Genomic DNA, 11,377 nt, shown 5'->3' on the forward strand with positions numbered 1-11,377 from the left:
CAATCCCTCTAGTCTGTATTTAATAAGAAAAGGGCATCATGTCTCTCTATCGCAATATTGACGTCATGTATACTAATTACTCAGTATCACCCTGTCAGACACGCTCTTTAGCCCAGTGACGCGAAGGGAAATGTATAACGCTTTCCTAATCACATATAATGACCCCCTTGTCTCGCTTGAGATAGAAGATAAGCGCCAGCAACTTCTGGTAACTTTTCCCAAATGCTCAAAACCTCACTCCAAACTCCTCTCCGCCTCACCACAACCTCCTTTTCATCCCGCTCATCGCTCGCCAAACCAGTTACCACACGCGTCTATCTCGTTACGCGGAGTTTCCAGAGTAGCCGTACTGCATTGTTGCCGCAGAGTCAGAAGAAAATGGAAGGATATAAGAAAGTAGGAAATAGAGAGGATGCGCCGCCGAAACATGAAATGGTGTATTTCCCCGGTTTGATGAGTGAGAAGCGGAGTTTTGGGGATTTTAGAACGGTGTTGCATACGGGGCTTTACAGTTAGTTCTCCCTTCCATACTTATTCCTTCCTTCCAAGATAATTAGATGCTAACACACAACAACCAGGCCAGATCGTCGCCATGGAAGTTCCAGTGAACGGCGAAATAGGTGATGAAGTACACCTGGTCGATCAAATCCTACTATTCACATCTGGGCGGGGACTAGCGACCGTGGCGGGAAAAGAGCAAGAGGTAGCAGCGGGAGATGTGGTTGTTGTGCCTGCGGGGACACAGCATCAGTTTGTGACGCGGGGGGAGCAGCCGCTAGAGCTGATTACAGTGTATTCACCTGCAGAGCATTTGCCGAGTAGTGTACATAAGAATAAGGAGGAGGGGGATAAAGCGGAGGAGGATGGGGTAGATGAGGCGCCTGGGTGGGCGTTGAGGGGGAAGGAGGAGAATGAGAAGGAGGGTTTGGTTAGGGAGAGTGGGAAGTATTAGGGAAGGGGTTGAGTTGGATGAATTGAATGGATTTGGTTAATGAGAGATGCGTGTTGCTCAGGATTGAACGTTTGTTACTCAGGATGGAATGGGCGTCAAGATAAATGAAGCAGAATTGGCAATCCAAACAGACTAGCATCTTGAACGGTGATATTGCAGTAATTTGCGTGCAAGAGATAAAGTTAACAAGACCGATTTCGTCAGTTAGTAATAAGTTGGTAATAAGTTGATGCCTCCGTGTAACACTCTGAACAGCTCAAGGTGAGACTACTTTGTTGCTGCCATGATTAGCTATTCCAAGACACGCATTTTGCTTAATGAGCAAAGATGAGCAATTGGCGAAAGATGTGCGTATGTTTGCATCATCCAGTGGAGGGGAAATCCCATAGCGTCATGAAGATGTCGTCTCAAGAGATTCAGGCCTCCACATTCCGGTGGCGAACGGAAAGGTTGGTCTGGGCCCGCTAACAAAACCGTTCTTCTCAACGCTCTTTCGATTTGGCGGAACACAACGCATAACGAGGTTAAACCCTGTGCCTGTAGGCCGACACAACCACAGCGTTATACAGTCAGCCCGTTGCAACGCCAGTCTCGCTAGGTGGGAAAGGCTACGCTCGTTAAGTTTGGCGGGCTAGGGTGTCTGGGTAATATCATATCCTGACAAGGTAAAGCTGAGGATGGACGTGGGTGGCGGCTCAACGACGTAACGATGCTCCAGCGGCAAGACGCAATCATTCCGCAATGGGATGGATGCGGTACATGTGGGGGAGAGGGCTGATGGAGTTGCAGGCTTCAAGATGCAGGCGTCAGCATGGTGGCAGGGTTTTGTGAGGGCAGCTGGTGGGGCCCGGGTCTGAGGCCGTGGTTATCAGATGGAATGACCGCCAAGCCGTCGGAACCGGCATCTAGCAGTGGTAGTTTGTATTTGGAGATTTGCGCGATTATACGCCGAGGAGAATTACACTCGGAGTTGCTAGACATTGATAGGGGTAGCGGTCAGTTGCTGGTGGCGCCATGAACGGCAGCTGGGCCATCATGATCAGGAGATAGTGAGTAGGAGAAAATTAGCCGATCAGCGATTACTTTCTGCCATGTACCCCTTGTGTCGGAAAAAGCAGGGCCAGGCCGGGAACGACAAGACCAGACCGGCTTCGGCGATGCGATCGAGTGGGCGCCCGCACAAGCGTCATTCGGCACCAGTGCAAGTCCTGGTCTGGTCATCTCAGCCCTTGGAGGCGGCGTCGTTGATCGGCAGTAGCAGGCAGGGAAAAGCGGCCGGGCGCGGAGGGCAGATGGGCTCGTCACCACCATTCTTCTCCCTCATGCGCATACCTTCACCCACCGCCAGACTTTACCTTACACTACGTCCCACTCACTCGCGTACGATCGCATTGTCCGTCCTGGGATCTAGTACGCGGCCATCGCTTGCGCGGACTCGTTTGTCAGCATTTGGTCAAGGTGAGTGTTGAGTGTGTGTGTGATGCCACCATCTGATAAGCACAAATTCCGCGGTGCGTGGAAAAAGCATCAGATAACCCTTCGCTCCCCCACATTGTCCTCACGTCCGTGTCCCGCAGCTTAGCAAGCCAGCCGAGGATGCGCGTCCTCACTGACTGACAGTAGCTGCTGCTCAGATTGGACATGATTTCGCAGGTATGAGTAACATGTTGCTAATAACAATGGTTCGCGCTAAGCAGTCCCCGTTGTCAACTCCCCGATTCCCACGCCGCTCCTTCGTCTTTCCTCTCCACCACGCCGACACATGGCTTCCTCGACATCCACCATGGCAAGCCCCATACCACACACATCTACCTCACACCCTGAAGATCCTATACCCTCAGAACCTAGGGACATCCCTCAATTGTCACTGCGGCCGGAGCAGTCGCAGTCGGAGCCCGAACATATCTCGCCAAAATCCTCGGGCGACGCCACAGCATGGACAAACAGCAGCGACGATTCAGAGGCTCCCATGACGCCAATCACCGAGCCCGACCAGGCCGTCGACGAGGTCATCGACAAGCTGCAGGAGCTGCCCGCCGCTTCGGTTAACCTGGCGGAGCAGTCACGGCCTCGGCGGGCATCCACGACGTTAATTTCGGACAACCCAAACGACATCAGACGGATACTGGGCGAGGGAGAGACAGCCACCAAGCTCATCAGCCAGTGCTGTGGTGGAGGATGCTGTCTTCTCAAGACACTGGCTCCTGATTCCTTGTCGCCTAACTTCGTCCCCGTCATCATTCCAGACAACCATGCCTTCCGCACTCTCAATCTCAAATTGGGTCCCCTCGCCCTCGACAGTCAACTCACAGACACAATGCCGCTCCCGCCCGTCAATATGGCCTTTGATCCTCTGCCATCCAAGGACATCAAGTATGTCTCCGAGGTACACAAGATGCCACCCAAATACGTCCAACCACACCCGCCGTATGAAGTCTACTCGGCTCCGCTATACCACGCACGCGAGCTGACCAAGCCGGGCGCTGAGAAGCGCACAATCCACTTTGATATCGATGTGACCGACTACCCAGATGAGGGAGGAGTTGACTTCAAGGTTGGTGGTGCTGTCGGTATCTGCCCACCCAATTCCCAGGAAATGGTTGACGAGATATTTGACATTCTTTGCATTCCCAAGTTTGTTCGGGAGAAGCCAGTCACACTCAAGACCTTTTCAGGAAGATGGCCAACCATCTGGGGAGAAGACCAGCCACGCGAACTCGTTACAACTCGCCGCGAGCTCCTGACCTGGTGTACGGATATCCAGTCAAATCCCCCAACCAAGAACCTCCTCCGCGTCATGGCCGAGTACGCTGAGGCACCAAACGAGAAGAAGATCTTGACCTACCTCTGCTCTGCCCAAGGACAGGCTGCTTTCTGTGATTTGCGCACCAGTTCTCACTTTACTGTTGCGCAGCTTCTCAGTGCATTCCCTTCGTCCAAGCCACCGCTACCGCACCTTCTTTCCGTCCTCACCCAATTGATGCCACGTTTCTACTCGCTCTCAAACGACCCCCACATTTCTTCAGCTCGTCCCGGCCTTCCAGGAACTCGTCGCCTCATCGAAATGGCCGTCACTGTTCACGAAACACCTGATTGGCACGCTGAGGGCGCTGTCCGCACTGGCGTTGGCAGTGGTTTCATGGAACGCCTGGCCCATACCTTTATCACAACTGAGAATGAAGGCGTCGACCCTCGTAGCATCCTTGATCTCCGCGTCCCCATGTTCCGTGGTCTCATGGCAAACCCACTTTCGAAGCAGTTTGGTGGAGAAGGACCCATGGTTCTTATTGGTGCCGGTGTTGGCATGGCTCCCTTCCGAGGTTTCATTCTGAATAGGCTCAAGAACGCCAACTGCGCTAACAAGATCTGGCTCATCCAAGGTGTGCGAGACTCGATGCTTGACGAATTGTATTCTGGCGAACTGGGCGACCACGAACGCGAAATCAAGAAAGTCGTTCAGAGCCGAAAGGTCAAATCCGGGGGCTCCAACGAAGTCAAATATGTTCAGGACGAGGTCAAGGTGCAAGCCGATATTGTGTGGTTCGTTATCAACGCGCTCGACGGACGCATCTTCGTCTGTGGCTCTAGCAAGGGCATGGGCGAAGGCGTCGAAGCCTCGCTGATTGATGTCGCAATGCAGAAGGGCCGCTTGAGTGAGGCACAAGCAAAGGAGTTCTGGGCCAAGAAGAAGGAAGACGGCCAGTACATTGCTGTAAGTTTGGCTACTCATAAATCAGACATAACAGATACTAACCTGCACATAGGAAACCTGGTAAATTTTCTCATCTTATGCATCATTTATCAAAAGCACACGACTTTCGTCTCAAAAATGCATGCAAACTTCAATCAATTCAACATCGCCACGGCGTTTATTCAAAAGGGCGTCATATAGAAAGGAAGTAGGCAGCCATAAACTTTCTCTGTGCGCATCATTAGCGGATGCCGGCTGACCACGCCTGGGCTGTCTTTTTGGGTCGGAGCGTTTGGTTTTTATTAGAGGGATTTGTCTGCAAGAGCACGGCGTTAATTCAGGTCAGGTTGGGACCTTTTTCAAAGTATCTCAAAGTCCAAGTCATCATTATATTAAAGAGGTCCAATAGTAACGTAGCTGAAGGAATTTAACATTCAACACTTTGTGTCTTTGATCTGAGTTGTCAGTCTACTCCAAATCGTGAGGATACCCAGTTCTATCGTCGCCCTACTTGCACTCACTATCCAAGATTCGGCCAGCCTATGATCAAGCAAAGTCAGCAAACACCCAAACCAAACATTTTGAAGACTGAAAATATCGAGGAAGACTCACTCCAAACAGTCCTCTCCCTATTCACCCCTGTAACCCTAACCTTATCCCCAACCCTCCATACCACCTCTTCCTTCTCTTCCCTCCCCTTTCCACCACCAACCCAAAACCCATACCTTCCAAACACCGGACTCCACCTCGCGCCCTGGTCCACCCTCCGATCCCCCTGTAACCGCTTCAACACCTCGCCCTTGACGCCCGTCCCCGGTTTCCCCGTCGCATAATCAATATTGATACTCTTGCACCTCACACAATTATGCAACAGCGCCACTTCTGTCTGCGCCTTCTCACTCTCGATCTGGATGCGCGACCAATAATCCTCATCCCACGCCTCCTTGGCTCCGGAAAGAAGGATATTCGGACGGAATTTTGTGATATCCATTTCCGAAGCGATGCGTGAGGAGACGGAGGAGAGGGAAGCGGACGATGTGATGAGGTAAGGGGCGCAGTCTGTAAAAGTGAGGGATTGGGCGATTTGCGGGGCCGATGCAGAAGAAGAAGAGGTGGTAGGGGAAGAAGAAGAAGAAGTGAGGTTGCTGAAGCGTGGGGAGCGCCGGCTCGAGCCGAGATAGACGAGTTCGACGGGGAACCCGAAGCAGGATGTGAACCACGTGTTGTAAGGGTCGGGCATGCGGTAGGCGGTTGCGGGACTACCGTGGAGGGAGATTTCGAGGGTTTGGAGCAAGGTGGTTGGGGGGTTGAGGGGGATGGTGAGGCTGGATTGGTTGGGGGTGGCGCCGTGGGCTAGGTAGTGGATTGTGAGGGTGGAGTCGGTGCTGCTGTTGCTGTGGGCATTGGAGGTTGCTGAAGGTGGTGACGGGGAGATTTCTTGGAGGAATTGCGTCATTTGGGGGTAGGATGCTACGGCCATGTTTTTGTAGCCTGTGGGTGTTTTTTCGAGGAGCATGAAGGTGCCTGGGGTTTTGGTTAGTTGGGTTGCTTGCATTGATGCTCATGGAATATGAATGGCAGTAAAAGAATGATACTAGATACTGGTTCTGGAATCTTGGGTAGAGTGACGTAGAAAGAAAGAGGCGGATTTACGGTCGTGTACAAAGCCATGTGGTGTTGCAATTGCAGAAGCTAGTTTGATTGCTCGTAGCGATTTAATCGGGTACACGTAGATCTGTTGAGATTGGTTGTTAGCAACTAAAACTCATTTTTAACACTCAATTCAGACATGAACAACATGAATCAACAGCAGATTCAGAGTGTACGTACCTCTGATATCTCCATCTCTAGTATCGCTCCTACTGCGGCTCGTGACGGACTAGATCGGCCGAGGAAATAATAGCACACCAGTATAACTGGTGTGACGTAAACCGCAGCCAGGAGCCATGTTGGTTGTGACATCTTTGGAAGTATTCTCTTTAATTGTTCCAGCACACAGTGAATTTAAGCAGATGTAAGAATATTAATGATGCCACACTGTAGGCCGAGGTGTAGATGGGGTTCCCCTACCCCACGTATGTATGTACATAAGCACGTCCTTCCGAGACGCTAAAGGGAAAATGGACTATTTTCGGGCATGTCTTTCCGGCTATATGTCATGTTACAGCCATCCACATGCTTCCACACATATCTTCCAATTTTGAGAATGTAAACAGTTTCCATGAAATCTTTACAACAGTAGTTTGTATTTATGATCTTAGAACATCAAACCCTTAAACCCGCTTTCCAAAGACTCTAAATCTCTTTACTCCGCCATCAGGGATAATCACCAGCTTAGCATGCGTGTATCCCTTGCCCGCTACTTCCTTCAACTCAGCCTTGTATACATGTTCTGTATCTGGGCCTGACTTCTGCGGGGCCAGAACTTCTGTCCATCTCGCATCGTCATGACTGGGGTCTTTGTCAAAAGCACCTGCGAATACCTGCACCTTTTGTGGGAAATTGCCTCTGAAATGCGCGGTGTCGATAACAATGTGATCAATCTCGCCCTTTGCTCCAAGTCTTATAATCGTCCAATCAACATGCTCACCACGTGTGCGCTTCGTTTCCCAGCCATCGCCCATATCCTTTCCGCGGCCAGGAAGGAGCAGGTTGTCTTTTGTACCGAAATGCTGGTCAGAGCAAGACGTTGCAACGCCACCCATGACTGTTGCAGAGAGCTCAAAGACAGCATCTGCTGACTGAGGAAAGACTGGAACAGCAACACCGTACAGGCGGAAACGCGCAATGCCTCCATCTGGGTACATGAGCAACCGAACATGAGTGTATGCCTTTTCAGTAATATTGGGAAGCAGCCATCCATGCCGTTGGCTAGGTCCGCACTCCTGCTTTGACAATATGGTCTCCCAGCCTGCATAGCTTGGCTTCTTAACCTCTTCTTCATCCTTCTCATCACTGACAAAAGTGCCTTCGACCGCAATTTCTGGAGCGTGGTTGCCGTTGAAATGGGCCGTGTCAATCTCGATACCCGCTACTTTTCCGCTGGCGGTACCCAGTCTCAAGACTACCCAGTCTGCGGGCTCTGTGTTGTGGCGGCGCGTTTCCCAACCATCGTACCAGGCTCCGGTATGGACGAAGACACCCGGTTTACGGATTGGTGGAGTTGGCGTTATCAGATTTTCTGCAGCAGCAAAGTATTCGTCGCTGAAGGACAGCACCTTTGAGCCGAGAGGTGCAGAGATGAGGTCTAAACAGTGTCAAAAAATACAAGAAGAGAATATATTCCAAATATATCATACCTGTGTACTTTGACTTGAATGTTGAATCGATTTCCTCAATTGGGATTGAACGGGCCATGGTGTAGACTTTGACAATTTATCAGAAGGTATTTGAGAAGATTCAAAGCTAGGATTTGGATTAATTGACAAAAAGAATGAGGAATCGACCGCTGTTGGAAAGATGTATGAGACCAACACGGAACTGTGGCGGGGTGGTGGGGTAGCTTAGACCCTGTCGAACAACGCTTACTACCTATCGGAGGCCGCCGACCATGGATATTCAAGGGCCGATGGCGGAGTTAAGCAGATAGCCGGCATCACTATTTTCAATCGAGTAATAATTTGGTACTAGACCAATCGCCGCCATACCTTCTGTAAATTTTTAGATGATCATAAATTGGGAAACTAGAACAGAAGCATCTAACCCAGAGTACTATAGTCTGATGGGTTTCAAGCGCACAAAGGTTATCAGCCGGTAAAACCAGGTCATGCGAGTTGAATATTGACATCTTCGCATTTGCTGTCAACAGCACTAGCCATGTTTGAGAAGAAGCTATCGGTCTCTTGATGCTATAATGATATCCAATTGGCCCGGCTTATTTTACATCTCATGCCTTCAACCCAATCAGCCACCAGGTCGCATTTACGAGCGTCTGTGGAGTATGCAACAACAGGGGAAGTGGCTTTCAACCGAGCGGATATTCGTTGAAACGCGGATGCTTCGCTCATAACCGAGCTAGTCGCGGTTGATATTTCTCTACTGGGGACCGGCTCTTGCCATGGATACGACAGTCATGGCAGTGGGTGCTAGGCACGACGTGGCTTGAAGGAATTCGGGTCTCCAACCAAACCAGGCGGAATGGAGGCAACTAGCCCGTACCGTAATCAGTAAGGATTTGCAACTCTATCAACTTTCTCTACCTTCACCCAAAGCTTGGATCATTCCATGATGACTCTGAATAATATGAGCTGCCGTTTTTGTTCATGCCGCCACTTAGATCTAGTTTGGCCATGAACTCCGGAGGTACAGTGGGAATGTATTTCCGTTCCCTTTCCTTGTTGACGCCGCCGAAGCCGGCGCCGTAGCTGATCAGCATATCTGTCGATGTTGGTAACGAGAACGGTAGCATATACGAAGGATCCAGAAGAAGCTCGTCGGGAAGTTCGTCATGCTCTTCCTCATCAGACATTCGTGAGGGCGCAGGCGAGGGCTCGATTGGTCTCTCAGCAGTCGGTCTGACTGGTGTGGTCGGTGCAGAGTCAGGATTCGGTGATTTCGTCTTTGCAGCTTTTCGATCGGCTGCGGCCTTTTGTAGGTGGACAATGTATTTTGATGCGCTTTTTGGGAGACCTTTTTCGCCGACTTCTGGTCTGTAGTATTTTGCGGTATGCAATAGCTGTTGAGGTGATAGGCGCGTCAACTGCTGCAATGTTCCTACAAGCGACTCTAAATCCTCGCCAAGTGATGAGAAACATTGTAGCCATTGAAGTAGTTGAATTAAAGGCTCGAGGTGCCGCTTGGCAGCATCTGCAGTGTTCTCCCCAGTGGAGGTCATGGAGCCGTTCTCGTAGTGCTCTGGCTGCCGGTTGTTTGATCGCGCCCAATCTTCTAGTGTCGAGACGTTCATGCGTATTTGCATAGCCTTTGTCCGAGCTAGGTATTTGCGATTGGACATTATGCGGTTGAAAACTTCGGCAGAAATCCAGTATATCAGCTGCGATAGCACCTGGGCTGTAATGACGGAATGGACGTCGTAAAGATCAAGAACAAACAAAGTAGATGCAAGAAGGGAAGTAATGTTTCGCGGTGAGGGCTGCGCTCGACGCTTCGGGGACGGCGGCCGGAAGCGTTTCTCAAGTGGCTCCACGGGTTTCGCCTTTGGCTTTGAACGAAATATTTTCCATTCGTGCTGGAAATGCACATCTTCAAATCCAGGCATCGGCTCGTGGTCCAGCATTGCTTGGTCGAGATTCTTGTCCATTCTCCGCTCTGCATCACGAATAATCAAGATGAAGATTTCGTTGATCAGTTCCGCCATTTGCAGTTGAAAGTTGTTGGTGGCGCACATCAATCCGCCATCTTTTTTGAGATAATGCAAAAGCAAAGTAGCATTCGACATCCAGAACGCTAGCACGGTCATATCCCACTGATGCTTTTCAACCACGTCATTAATCTTGTTCATGGCAGATACGAGTAATGTTTCAAGGAGTTCGGGATTGGCATGATAGTGTGCATACCGGGCACTGAGGAAGAGTATGTTTGCGGGTACCGGCTTTTGCGATGGGGAGCGTTGCGGTGTCATGTTGGTGATGATGATGTCGAGGATGCGTTCGAGCTCGTTTTCTTGGAAGACAAACATTTGATCATTGAGGCACCTATCCCATATAAACTCTTGGGCTTCTTCTTCTGGCTCTTCAGGAGACTATAGCGGTTAGCGGTGCGTTCACGCTGGGAGCCTTCGTCCATACCTCTGGCTGCTCGTCCAAGCCGAGATTGCCAATATCCACTTCCAGGTTGAACGCGCTTTCCATCATCATGCGTCGCTTCATGTCATTCTCCTGCATCTCCTGCTCAAAGCGATCTTGCGAGAAGCCAGAGCTGTAAAAGTCATCTCCAACACCCACATTGCCAATGGCATATCCACTCTCGTGCAGGTACTCGGAAAGCTCCGTGTTGGGTTCGACAAAATCGAATGCAGTCCTCCCACCCGAAGACTTGACGTCCGTGGATGCCCCGTGCTCTAGGAGGAGTTTAACGATATCCTTGTGTCGGTTCGTCATGGCCCACATGAGGGGTGTCCAGCGGTTCCTGTCCTGTATGTCAACAGTAGCGCCTTGGTCGAGTAGGGTTGCAGCGACATCCTCGTGGCCAAAGCAGCTTGCGTAGACTAGGGGCGGTGTGCCCTCGGCGTCGACTCCATTGATGTCGATGTATTCCCGTGCCTTGCCGTCGAGTAACCGCTTCACCCTCTCGAGTTCGCCGTTGGAGGCAGCCAAGGTGAAGAGGCCTTGCAGAGCTTCCCTCTTCTCTTCGTGCGACAACTTGTCGTCAGCGACCACTTTTGCTTCATCGCCTGCGTTGTCGTTTTTTAGGCGTGCCTGGTGAGCGAGCATCTGTACCAGACGGCTATCGCTGTCCTCGAGCTGCTGCATGTCCTCATCTCCAAAAGTCGGGTCGTCGAGCGAGAGGTTGAAGCTGAGTGGGCGGGCGGGCATGGGCGTGGTGAGGAATTGCGACTGGCCTACGTGGTGTTAGCGGCCCCTTTTGCAGCATGGCTCCTGCCGGATGCAGCAGCGCCTACCTTGCCATGCATCGTATATCTCGGTCTCCTCGTTCATGATGTGGACGGGTCTCCTGTCATTGAGCGAAGTGGGGAGATCGGGGGGCAGTTGGCGTGGCCTTTGCGGCTCTCCGAGATCGCCTGAAAAGGCATGTGCGTGGTCGGGAGAGTCCAT

The 11,377-nt window shown here is 51.1% G+C and overlaps 5 protein-coding genes across 5 annotated transcripts; 2 read left to right on the plus strand and 3 right to left on the minus strand.

The window, feature by feature from the left end:
- Nucleotides 1–378: 378 nt before the first annotated feature.
- On the plus strand, nucleotides 379–952 carry COCSADRAFT_84291 (uncharacterized protein; the record flags this gene model as incomplete). The annotated part of the gene is made up of 2 exons (XM_007699898.1): nucleotides 379–511; nucleotides 579–952. 2 exons carry the CDS (start codon nucleotides 379–381, stop codon nucleotides 950–952), a joined length of 507 nt encoding a protein of 168 aa, XP_007698088.1.
- A 1,783-nt stretch (nucleotides 953–2,735) lies between these two features.
- COCSADRAFT_158747 (uncharacterized protein) lies at nucleotides 2,736–4,728 on the plus strand (the record flags this gene model as incomplete). Its single annotated transcript, XM_007699899.1, has 2 exons — nucleotides 2,736–4,664; nucleotides 4,717–4,728. 2 exons carry the CDS (start codon nucleotides 2,736–2,738, stop codon nucleotides 4,726–4,728), a joined length of 1,941 nt encoding a protein of 646 aa, XP_007698089.1.
- Nucleotides 4,729–5,091: 363 nt separating this feature from the next.
- On the minus strand, nucleotides 5,092–6,293 carry COCSADRAFT_35169 (uncharacterized protein). The gene is made up of 2 exons (XM_007699407.1): nucleotides 5,256–6,293; nucleotides 5,092–5,183 (listed from the first exon to the last, which is right to left on the minus strand). Exons 1-2 carry the CDS (start codon nucleotides 6,121–6,123, stop codon nucleotides 5,164–5,166), a joined length of 888 nt encoding a protein of 295 aa, XP_007697597.1. The 5' UTR covers nucleotides 6,124–6,293; the 3' UTR covers nucleotides 5,092–5,163.
- Nucleotides 6,294–6,855: 562 nt separating this feature from the next.
- Nucleotides 6,856–8,131, minus strand: COCSADRAFT_113354 (uncharacterized protein). Its single transcript, XM_007699900.1, has 2 exons — nucleotides 7,943–8,131; nucleotides 6,856–7,890 (listed from the first exon to the last, which is right to left on the minus strand). Exons 1-2 carry the CDS (start codon nucleotides 7,998–8,000, stop codon nucleotides 6,917–6,919), a joined length of 1,032 nt encoding a protein of 343 aa, XP_007698090.1. The 5' UTR covers nucleotides 8,001–8,131; the 3' UTR covers nucleotides 6,856–6,916.
- Nucleotides 8,132–8,844: 713 nt separating this feature from the next.
- Nucleotides 8,845–11,377, minus strand: COCSADRAFT_84188 (uncharacterized protein; the record flags this gene model as incomplete). The annotated part of the gene is made up of 3 exons (XM_007699901.1): nucleotides 8,845–10,344; nucleotides 10,391–11,163; nucleotides 11,224–11,377. The coding sequence occupies 3 exons, from the start codon at nucleotides 11,375–11,377 to the stop codon at nucleotides 8,845–8,847; spliced, it is 2,427 nt and encodes an 808-aa protein (XP_007698091.1).

The sequence above is a fragment of the Bipolaris sorokiniana genome, assembly GCF_000338995.1.
Source record: "Bipolaris sorokiniana ND90Pr unplaced genomic scaffold COCSAscaffold_4, whole genome shotgun sequence".
In the NCBI taxonomy this organism is placed as follows: Eukaryota; Fungi; Ascomycota; class Dothideomycetes; order Pleosporales; family Pleosporaceae; genus Bipolaris; species Bipolaris sorokiniana.

Excerpts from the sequence above, each read along its gene's own strand:
- COCSADRAFT_113354 (XM_007699900.1), bottom strand. The coding sequence starts at position 8,000 with ATGGCCCGTTCAATCCCAATTGAGGAAATCGATTCAACATTCAAGTCA. Across the intron at positions 7,891-7,942 it reads ATTCAAGTCAAAGTACACAG|ACCTCATCTCTGCACCTCTC; the intron begins GTATGATATATT and ends GACACTGTTTAG.
- COCSADRAFT_35169 (XM_007699407.1), bottom strand. The coding sequence starts at position 6,123 with ATGGCCGTAGCATCCTACCCCCAAATGACGCAATTCCTCCAAGAAATC. Across the intron at positions 5,184-5,255 it reads TAGGGAGAGGACTGTTTGGA|GCTGGCCGAATCTTGGATAG; the intron begins GTGAGTCTTCCT and ends GCTTGATCATAG.